This window comes from Phyllobates terribilis, unplaced genomic scaffold (genome assembly GCF_046119375.1).
Source record: "Phyllobates terribilis strain yellow unplaced genomic scaffold, ASM4611937v1 Scaffold_5__5_contigs__length_657084704, whole genome shotgun sequence".
Taxonomy (NCBI): Eukaryota; Metazoa; Chordata; class Amphibia; order Anura; family Dendrobatidae; genus Phyllobates; species Phyllobates terribilis.
In genome coordinates this window covers 1,761,781-1,773,705 of record NW_027362765.1, presented here as the reverse complement: position 1 = coordinate 1,773,705, position 11,925 = coordinate 1,761,781, and the positions used below count along the sequence as shown (strand labels likewise).

The window sequence follows — 11,925 nt, the reverse complement described above, 5'->3', positions numbered from 1 at the left end:
GGTCACAGGAGGGGAGGAGTCAGGGGTCACATGATCAGGGGCCTCAGTGGATGCAGGACTCTGCTGTGCTGGTTGTCATGGTGCTGGATGAGCTGAAGTTTATGTGTGGGGTCAGGAGGGGTTTACAGGGGGGATGTAGCAGAGCCGCGTGTGTACGAGGTGTACGGAGCAGAGCCGCGTGTGTACGAGGTGTACGGAGCGGAGCCGCGTGTGTACGAGGTGTACGGAGCGGAGCCGCGTGTGTACGAGGTGTACGGAGCGGAGCCGCGTGTGTACGAGGTGTACGGAGCAGAGCCGCGTGTGTACGAGGCGTACGGAGCAGAGCCGCGTGTGTACGAGGCGTACGGAGCGGAGCCGTGTGTGTACGAGGCGTACGGAGCGGAGCCGCATGTGTACGAAGCGTACGGAGCGGAGCCGCGTGTGTACGAGGCATACGGAGCAGAGCCGCGTGTGTACGAGGCGTACGGAGCGGAGCCGTGTGTGTACGAGGTGTACGGAGCAGAGCCGCGTGTGTACGAGGTGTACGGAGCGGAGCCGCGTGTGTACGAGGTGTACGGAGCGGAGCCGCGCGTGTACGAGGTGTACGGAGCAGAGCCACGTGTGTACGAGGTGTACGGAGCGGAGCCGCGTGTGTACGAGGCGTACGGAGCGGAGCCGCGTGTGTACGAGGCGTACGGAGCGGAGCCGCGTGTGTACGAGGCGTACGGAGCGGAGCCGCGTGTGTACGAGGCGTACGGAGCGGAGCCGCGTGTGTACGAGGCATACGGAGCGGAGCCGCGTGTGTACGACGCGTACGGAGCACGGTGTACGGAGCAGAGCCGCGTGTGTACGAGGCGTACGGAGCGGAGCCGTGCATGTACGAGGCGTGCGGAGCGGAGCTGGGCTTGTACAAGGCGTACGGAGCGGAGCCGCGCGTGTACGAGGCGTACGGAGCGGAGCCGCGCGTGTACGAGGCGTACGGAGCGGAGCCGCGCGTGTACGAGGCGTACGGAGCGGAGCCGTGCGTGTACGAGGCGTACGGAGCGGAGCCGGGCGTGTACGAGGCGTACGGAGCGCAGCCGGGCGTGTACGAGGCGTGCGGAGCGGAGCCGGGCGTGTACGAGGCGTGCGGAGCGGAGCCGGGCGTGTACGAGGTGTACGGAGCGGAGCCGGGCGTGTACGAGGCGTGCGGAGCGGATCCGGGCGTGTACGAGGCGTGCGGAGCCGGGCGTGTACGAGGCTTGCGGAGCGGAGCCGGGCATATACGAGGCGTACGGAGCGGATGCTGCCCCTCTCCAGGAGCGATCACAGCAGCATGCACGGCATGAGACGTTCTTGTACTACACAGACTGTCCTGACAGAACACAGCTCGTCAGGACATAGCCCCAACCTCCAGCGACAGCCGGACAGTCCCATTGGATCAGGGACGGTTGGGGGGTCTCTGTATATAAGTTGTGTGTGATAATTGTAGAATTATTAATGTCTTAGCATAAAAGGATGTGCCTGAGTGTTTGTGCCGGGGTCCACATTCATGGAGGGGTTGAGGCGGTGCTGGCTGTATTATGCAGACGGCATCTGCCTGTAACAGTAGTAACCAGAAACTACTAGAAACTCTGCACCAAAATGAAGCAAATCCTTATTCTGGGACCTTCGCCTTGTACGTAACACCCCCGGATCCGGTACAAGCCGGGCAGATGTTCTCATTCATGTCATTTTCTGCTTAAGGTTCTGCGGTTTTCTGGCCAACTATAAAAAAGAAAAAGCGTAAAACAATATTTGTTTCTGCTGCATTGACATAAGTGCAATCTTTCATTACATATAAATCTATTACACGTCGGGTCAATGCTGTAAAGGACAGTAAAGTGCCATGGTTGTGGTTGTGGTTTTTGGGTCACTCAACTTCCCTCGCAAATGCAATCAGAAACTTGTAACTACTGATCTCTCCACAAGAAGAAGCCGACAACTCCATCAATGGGATCATTTTATAAAATTAGGTCTTCGCAAGATGAAAATGGTCTCACAAACCACATTTTTTTTAAATGTTCATAAAAAAACCCAAACAAACAAAAATAATAACCTTACTTTGATTTTCCCCCCATTTTTCAATACTTTATGTGCTAAATTGAATGTTGTCATTCCAAAGAACAACTAGTCCCACAAAACACAAGCCCTCCGTCTATGTGAATGAAAAAACAAAGTTATATTTTTTGGGAAAAAGGGGAGGAAAAAAACAAAAAATTGGTCTTGTCAGAATAATGTAATTGCTATATATATATATTTTTAAAATTGAATAATTTTACCCCAAAGTTGTGATCTCTTATAATATTATCATTCTTCATGTGAGATTAATCATTAGTCTGTAGATAAATCCAAACATCTGGAAGATGTAGAACAATATATCTCTGATTCTCTTCTGCCAGGATAAGCGCCTCCTTTCTGTCCTTTCTGTGATTGAGAAAACGCTTGAAAGATTCAGAAAGTCCGATGAGTTTTTGGAGCTTATTGTAAAGGGCCTTAATGACGACCTGGGAAAGAAACCACCAGAAACAAAGGATCCAACCAGGTAAGTTCTAATGATCCCATCTGATAAAATGATCAGCTTTATTTCCATGGGATTGTTCTGTAGAAGAGATGGGACCTGCAGCATTTTGATCCTGAACTTCACTATGTATAGATGTAGCAAAGCTTAATGTCACAATTCACACACCGCATTGATAAATTGTCTCAGAAGGTTAGCTCTCATAACAGAATTAACATCACTTATAGTGGAACTAAACTTACAATTTGTTTTCAGAATTGTGAAAATTATGGCACTTTGCAAAGCACTTCATTAGTTTCTTTGGCGTCATATCCATAAAATGATGATGATATTAAAGTGGCCTCCAGACCCTGCTTTTCCCCAGTGCAGGAGCGTTGCTGGGGTCCTAAGAGATCAGGGACCCCAGCCCCAAAGTACATGTTTCCCCATATAACCTCCCTGCCACTTAAAAGAGGATTTATACATATATAATTACACTATACCACTGTTACTAATCTAAAATACACTATACAAAGACCAATATTCCCAAAATTACTACTATACAAGGCCAAAATGATCCTGCTACACAATGTCCTCTACCATCACCACCACACAGTGAGTCCATATATGAAAGAAAACCCCGCAGGGTAAAAGACGATCAAAGGAGTCCAGGGAGTATAAAATCTATCATATTTATTCAGCAATAGAAGAATAGGATGATGGGGGAAGGGACACAACACATATGTGATTGTTAGACATGTAAGCAAAAAAAAGCAAGGCACGCAAGGAAGGGGCCATTCCAGGTATAATGGCTGTCTATAGTATCATCATGGGTGTACTAAAATATCCCAAAATAGACACCGCATATATTCCACTGGGGGCAGCAGTCATCATATGCAGGTGCATCTCACTAAATTACAATATCATCAAAAAGTTAATTTATTTCAGTTCTTCAATACAAACAGTGAAACTCATATATTATATAGAGTCATTACAAACAGAGAGATCTATTTCAAGTGTTTATTTCTGTTAATGTTGATGATTATGGCTTACAGCCAATGAAAACACAAAAGTTATTATCTCAGTAAATTAGAATAATTATCAAAAAACACCTGTAACGGCTTCCTAAGTGTTTCAAAATGTCCCATAGTCTGTTTCAGTAGGCTCCACAATCATGGGGAAGACTGCTGACTTGTGGTGTAATGCATGCAGGTGTCGGGGTCCTGATCCACACTCCATCCTTACCTGAGAGTGAGATACCGCACATCTGGATGAGGTGCAATACCTCTGTAGCAACCGAGCCCTCGGGGCGCTACAGATGCACCTGTATATATAAGGGGTGTGGGTGCTATCTTACTGTAAGGGGCTATGGGAGTCATCATGCTATAAATAAGGGGCAGTGGGGCCATCATATTATATAAAATGGGGAGTGGGTGCCAGAATACAGTTTATAAGGGGCTGTGGGGCCATCATAGAGTATAAAGGGAGCTGTAGGGGCCATAATATAGCGTACAAGTGGGTGTGGGGGCCATCATACAGTATATATTGGGCTGCGGGGGCCATCATACAGTGCAAAGGGAGCTGTGGGGACCATCAGACAATACATAGATAGCTGTGGGGACCATTATGCAGTGCATAGGGAGCTGTGGGGACCATTATGCAGTGCATAGGGAGATGTGGAGACCATCATACAGGGCATAGGGAGCTGTGGGGACCATTATACAGTGCGTAGGGAGCTGTGGGGACCATTATGCAGTGCATAGGGAGCTGTGGGGACCATTATGCAGTGCATAGGGAGTTGTTGGGACCATCATACCGAGTGTAGGGAGCTGTGGGGACTATCATACAGTACATAAGGAGCTGTGGGGACCATCATACAGTGTATAAGGAGCCGTGGTGACCATCATACAGTGTATAAGGAGCCGTGGGGACCATCATTCAGTGCATAAGGAGCTGCGGGGACCATCATACAGTGCGTAGAGAGCTATGGGGACCATCAGACAATGCATAGGGAGCTGTGGAGACAATCATACAGTGCCTAAGGAGCTGTGGGGACCATCATACAGTGCATAGGGAGATGTGAGGACCATCATACAGGGCATAGGGAGCTGTGGGGACCATTATGCAGTGCATAGGGAGCTGTGGGGACCATCATACCGAGCGTAGGGAGCTGCGGGGACCATCATACAGTACATAAGGAGCCGTGGGGACCATCATAAAGTGTATAAGGAGCCGTGGGACCATCATTCAGTGCATAAGGAGCTGCGGGGACCATCATACAGTGCGTAGAGAGCTATGATGACCATCATACAATGCATAGGGAGCTGTGGAGACCATCATACAATGCATAGGGAGCTGTGAAGACCATCATAAAGAGCATAGGGAGCTGTGAGGACCATCATACAGAGCACAGGGAGCTGTGGGGACCATCATACAGTGTCTAGGGAGCTGTGGGGACCCTCATACAGTATCTATGGAACTGTGGGGACAATCATACAGTGTGTAGGAAGCTGTGGGGACCATCATACAGTGTTTAGGGAGCTGTGGGGACCATCGTACAGTATCTAAGGAGCTGTGGGGACCATCATACAGTGCATAGGGGGCTGTGGGGACCATCATACAGTGCATAGGGAGCTGTGGGGACCATCATACAGAGCGTAGGGAGCTGTGGGGACCATCATACAGTGTGTATGGAGCTGTGGGACCATCATACAGTGTATAGGGAGCTGTGGGGACCATCATACAGAGCGTAGGGAGCTGTGGGGACCATGATACCAGTGCATATGGAGCTGTGGGTACCATCATACAGTGCATAGGGAGCTGTGGGGACCATCATACAGTGCATAGGGAGCTGTGGGGACCATCATACAGAGCGTAGGGAGCTGTGGGGACCATCATGCAGTATATAGGGATCTATGGGGACCATCATACAGTGCATAGGGAGCTGTGGGGACCATCATACAGTGTGTAGTGAGCTGTGGGACTATCATACAATATACAGGGTGCTATGGGGGCACTCAGGACATTATTTCTTTCAAATGGGTGCATCATCAGAAATTTCTTCTTTCACCACCCCGAAATCATCGTCCATAGACTTGAAGAAGAACTTTGTAGTTGGGTGTAGTTTGATTGTGGCTTTAAGGGGGCATTATTACTTAAAGGGGATACTCAACGGTATTTGTTGCTTGGAGGGAACAGTTCAGATATTGAAACTTTCATAAGAGCATATCTGGCATTATTACTTGCTAGGTAGCACAGTGGGGTCTTTACTACTTTCTATGGGACGCTATTATTTTTATAGGTCCCCTTTATCTGGCACACAGTCTTTGTAGCATTAATTGGTGGAGGGTAATCATAGTAATGACATAATTTTTGAAGTATTGAGGTTCCTATTCCACGTCGGAAGAGCAGGCAGCATGGGGAGGTTGTGCAGGGTGGGAATAGATGGGGACGGTGCTGGAAATGTGAGAAGTCAGATGGTCTTTGTACAGTGTGTTTTTTTATGTAGAGGCAATGGTCATATCATAATACTATGTACTCACTGTGTAGTGTTGATGGTAGAGGGCATTGTGTAGCGGGATTATTATTGCCTTATATAGAAGTAATTTTGGGAATATTGGTCTTTTAGTTGTGTATTTTAGGTTAGCAACAATGGTGTACAGTAATTATATATGTATAGGTCCTCTTTTAAGTGGCGGGGAGGTTGTATTGGGGCTTTGGCCCCTGATCTTTTAGGACCCTAGCAACGTCCCAGCATACAAGGGATATCGGGCACAAAGTGTTCTGGACGTTTCCTTTACAGTATAAAGCATTTTCCACACAGTATCCTTCCTCTGTAATATACTCCAGGACTGGTGAGGCGCACTGTCGCTCCCTATTTCGCCATAACTCGGCCTCAGCACTGCAGTGCTGATCAGCAGGTCTGCTTACTTGTTCTTCGGTTTCGCGCACTATGTCTTCCACTACTGGCACCCTTGAACCCTTGCACTCGTGACTCCCACTAGTACATCATATTCAGTGCTGCTTTGGGGTCCATAACTCGGCGTCCAATCCAAGTACCCTTCTCTGTAAGGCCACTCTGTCTCATCGGTCCAAAAAAGTCGGGCGCACTTCATGGCCGCCTCATATAGAATGAATGGAGCAGCATTTTAGCATGCGTACCACCGTTCCAATCTAAAGGGGGTGAAGGTTCCTGTAGATTGGAGCTTGTTTTCATTGGACAACCCCTTTATTTTTTCACACACTGTTTTTGCATTTAAGTCTATTTTTTGGTAAATATTCGATGACCTGGTGTAATTTGTGATGTGTTGTTGTTCACCTGAGGTTGTATTGACCTCATTTTATAACTTCTAAGGACCAGACTTTTTTTTAACCCCTTTCCAACCCATGCCGTATTAGTACGCATTTTTGCGTACTGCCCGTTCAGTGAGGGCTGCTGCGCTGAGCCCTCACTGAACCGAGCACATGTCAGCTGATTATTACAGCTGACATGTGCCCGCAACAGCCGCGGGTGGAATCGCGATCCACCCGCGGCTGTTAACCTGTTAAATGCCGCTGTCAATCTCCGACAGCGGCATTTAACGCGCGCTTCCGGGTAGCGCGTCATAAGCCCCGCCCACCGGCGACCCCGCCACGTGATCGCGGGTCGCCGATGGGCGTGCATGACAACCCAGGGTCTGCAGCAGACGCCTGTGATTGTCATGATCTCGTCGCTATGAGCGCCACCTAGTGGTCGGCGCTCATAGCACAGGACCATTTCTGCTGCATACAGGGGACCTGCTGGTCCCCTGTATGTAGCAGAGCCGATCAGACAACTGCTGCCTCTAGTCTCCTATGGAGACTATTGAAGCATGCAGTAAGTGAAAAAAAAAGTTTTTAAAAAAATAAAAAAAATGAAAAAAATATAAAAGTTTAAATCACCCCCCTTTTGCCCCACTCAAAATAAAATAATAAAAAATAAACCCCACATACATATATTTGGTATCACCATGTTCAGAATCGCCCGATCTATCAAAATAAAAAAAGAATTAATCCGATTGGTAAACGGCGTAACGAGAAAAAAATTCTAAACACCAGAATTACGTTTTTTGGTCGCCGCAAAATTGCAATAAAATGCAATAATGGGCGATCAAAACATCGGATCTACCCCAAAATGTTATCAATAAAAACATCAGCCCGGCGCGCAAAAAATAAGCCCTCACCCAGCCCCAGATCACGAAAAATGGAGACGCTACAGGTCTTGGAAAATGGCGCTATTTTTTTTTTTTTTTTACCAAATTTTGGAATTTTTTTTCACCACTTAAATATAAAAGAAGCCGGGTCATTCCACATCAAGTGGACCAGTTTTAAAAATCGTCCCCACTCGACCTTCTCCGATTTTGTTGAAAATTTATAAGGATGTACATGTAGGTTTGAATAGAGGTTCTGTAAATTTTTAGAGCCAGATCTCAAATACATTGGGCAATGTTGACCTTTTACTGCAGGTTCCACCAAGCCTGCGGCTTCAGCTAAGAGGATTTTGCAAACTTTGGCACATAGCCATTAGAGTTCTATACTGGCTATGATGCTGAAATTTGGCATACTAGCTCAACTTTTGCTGCTAAACACAATAAAATTATTACCGGCCATGACAAAACAATATTTCGGCCGCAATTTTGTGTCAAAGTAGCTTGTAAAACGCGTCGCATAAAATTTATGCCAAACTTTGCCCATATATAACTCAAGACCAAAAACCAATAGTAACTGGTGCTTTGCCCTGTACACCAAACATCTACATGACTTTGCATTGCTGCAATATCACGGTCAAACCATATGTATTTGTGGAAATATTCACACCCACATATGATGAAAAACTTAAAAAAAACGAATTTTACCTATTTTTAGGTCAAATTTCTCAAAAAGGGTACCCCTAAAATATATTAATTCTGATATCATTAGAAAGAGCACATTTTTCTCTACAAGGATCATTGTTTTTTTTTTTGGAGTCTCTCAGTTTAAGAAAAGAAAAATGCCACTGAACATGGTGTTATTTATGCGCGTAATGCATTGATTTTGTGTTTGATTTTCAGATTCTTATCACATGTTACAGAGTTGTATTGTTGCTAGCAATGTCTATTATAATCAAAAACCTATAAACCTTTTTGTTTATGAAAAGTTATTGACTATTGTTACATTTTAATGCATATATTATTTATTTTTTAGCGTTGGAGAAAGAAATTGATGAAGAATCGGCCCAGTGCTCTATCGGCCTTGCGAACAATTCGAAGTGCCGCCTTAAGACATTCACCCATAGCAAGGATGAGTTGAAATTGTTTACAAGCTTTGGATTGGATGAACAGAAATTGCTGCGTCGACGAGTGGGACTAAATTTTGACGAACATTCACAAATCTGTTTACACCGTGAAGCTTCATTCTTGACCAAATATGAGCATTTGCAAAAATCGTGTTGCAATCCTTTTGGGAAGAAAGGTCATAACACCAAAAAGAATTTGCGAGCTATCAATTTGTTAGCAGCTGACCAGTTGAACGAATTTACAAAGAATGATGTGAAGCCTGGCCAGAAGATGTGTGCATCATGTCGAAAAGAATTTGCTAACAGGAAAAAATCAGCTGATCCAGTTTCCTCTGAATCAGATCCAGATGGAATGGAATGTTCTCCTGAAATTCTAAATTCAAGCTTAACATCCATTGGCGTCTCTCCTCTGAAATATCCACGGGTAAGCCAGCGGGATTCACTTGGATATGCAAGGAGAAAGATAAGCCAGGTGCAAAATGCATTTCCTAGCAAGATTGCTTCAATTGGAGGGCTTGAGCCGAAAGACATTGAGCAAACAAAAACAGCACAGTGCAAAATGTGTCTGGATTACAATCACCTTTTGGCAGATTTGAAGCAAAAGCTGCAGGTGTCCAGTCGGGCAGAAAAGGTCCAAATCTTGACATTGGCACCTAAAAGTTGGTCCATTAAGGCTATATCAGACGAATTCGGTGTCTCTGAACGAATGGTCAAACAAGCTCGAAAGCTTAAATGTGAACATGGGATCTTAGCCTTACCTAGAATCAAGTGTGGCAAGAAAGTTTCTGAGGAAGTGAAGAAAAAGGTGCAGGCTTTTTTGAGGATGATGAATTCAGTCGAATGTGCCCTGGTAAAAAAGACTATGTATCAGTGTGAATAGCAGGAGAAAAAAAGCAGATGCAAAAGCGACTATTACTGAGCAATATGAGGGAAATGTTTGTTGCCTATCAGGATCGGAAAGGCCCTGAAATTGGATTTTCCAAGTTTTGTGAGCTTCGGCCAAAGTGGTGCGTAACCGTTGGATCTGCTGGAACACATTCCGTTTGTGTGTGTACCATTCACCAAAATGTCAAACTAATGCTTGCAGCATGCCCAATCAATGATGACTACAAAGAGCTCATATGCAAAATGGTCTGTGGAATTGAATCCAAGGACTGTATGCTTGGCCGTTGTGATAAATGCCCGGGTCCTGAAGTTTTAAAAGAATTTCTAGTCAATGTGTTTGTCAACAGTGACCCTGAAGATATTATTGAGTTCAAATAATGGATTTATACTCATCGAGGCACGCTTGATACCAAACAACTGACTATAGAAGATTTCATTGAAGAATTGGTTTTGAAAATTTCTAAACTTTGTAGCCATCACTACATCGCCAAGCACCAAAGTAGCTATTTGAAATCGTTGAAGGAAAATCTGAGACCTGGAGAGCTTGTGATCCTTATGGACTTTGCTGAAAATTACTCATTTATTGTTCAAGATGCCATTCAAGGTTTCCACTGGGAAAATAGTCAAGCTACAGTACACCCATTTGTAATTTACTTCAAGGAGTTAAATGGTGAAGCTGCGCAGAACATCAGCTTGTGCATAATCAGTGATTGCTCACGACATGACACAGTTGCAGTCCACACTTTCTTAACAGTAATTGTGGAGTATCTCAAGACTCTCATCTATGGGATTCGTCATATCCACTACTTCAGCGATGGATCTGCAGCCCAGTACAAAAATGTAAAAAATTTTCTCAACTTGTGCCACCACAATGCTGATTTCAATATCAGCGCTGAATGGAATTTTTTTGGTACCAGTCATGGAAAGTCACCCTGTGATGGGATTGGAGGGACAGCAAAGAGGTTGGCAGCTCGTACCAGTCTTCAACGCCCAACTGAAAACCAAATACTGACCCCGGTGGATTTATTCAACTTTTGCAACGAGCAAATGCATGGAATCAAATTTTTTTTTTGTTCCAAAAGAAAAAATTGATGAAATACGGGTAGTTCAAGAGGAAAGGTTCAAAGATGGACATACAATTGCTGGAACAAGAGAAAATCACCAGTTTGTGCAAATTGATGACAAAAAGATTCACATTTCAAGGGTGTCAAATGACCCAGCATCTTTCATTGCCCATGTAGATAGATCTGTCAGATCAGAAATGCCTTTTGTGCCAATTGCAAACCTCCAGCCAGGGCAATACATTGCCTGCATTTACGATAGGAACTGGTGGATTGGAAATATTTCTGAAATTTCAGTCGACGACCATGATGCATTAATAAATTTTATGCATCCTCATGGACCAGCTAGCTTCTTTCACTGGCCTGTGAGAAATGATACATGCTGGATTCCCGAGCAGTCAATCATTGCAATAATTCCAGCACCAGCTGCAACAGCAGTGGGCCGACAATACAGCTTCTCTGAACCGATTATGTTGCAAATTCAGCAACAATTCCAGATCACTTAGACTGAACATTATGGTTTTGGAACCAACAAAAGATACCCAATATTAGGCTTGGGATCCTAGGCAAAGACACCCACCCTCAGGCTTCGGAACCTGCGATAAAGAGACCGCCCGCGGCTGGCCTTGCACGGCTATCGGCCATGGCTCCTAGGTGATGGGGCTGCCAATTCTCGAAAGACAGCATTATTACAATTCTTAATAGGATTATAATACCAATTCTTAGGGAATTGGTTGTGGTATAACCACCATGGACCAACGCAAGGGTTTGAATAGTGCAGTTACCATTCATTGCTTATTAATAAATAACACCATGTTCAGTGGCATTTTTCTTTTCTTAAACTGAGAGACTCCAAAAAAAAAAAAACAATGATCCTTGTAGAGAAAAATGTGCTCTTTCTAATGATATCAGAATTAATATATTTTATGGGTACCCTTTTTGAGAAATTTGACCTAAAAATAGGTAAAATTCGTTTTTTTTTAAGTTTTTCATCATATGTGTGTGTGAATATTTCCACAAATACATATGATTTGACCGTGATATTGCAGCAATGCAAAGTCATGGAGATGTTTGATGTACAGGGCAAAGCACCAGTTACTATTGGTTTTTGGTCTTGAGTTATATATGAGCAAAGTTTGGCATAAATTTTATGCGACGCGTTTTACAAGCTACTTTGACACAAAATTGAG

General features: G+C 44.8%; 1 protein-coding gene across 1 annotated transcript; it reads left to right on the top strand.

Annotated features, from left to right (window-relative positions):
• Positions 1-2,401: 2,401 nt before the first annotated feature.
• On the top strand, positions 2,402-11,574 carry LOC141270850 (uncharacterized). The gene is made up of 2 exons (XM_073680946.1): positions 2,402-2,542; positions 8,699-11,574. The coding sequence occupies exons 1-2, from the start codon at positions 2,497-2,499 to the stop codon at positions 9,667-9,669; spliced, it is 1,017 nt and encodes a 338-aa protein (XP_073537047.1). The 5' UTR covers positions 2,402-2,496; the 3' UTR covers positions 9,670-11,574.
• Positions 11,575-11,925: the final 351 nt, after the last annotated feature.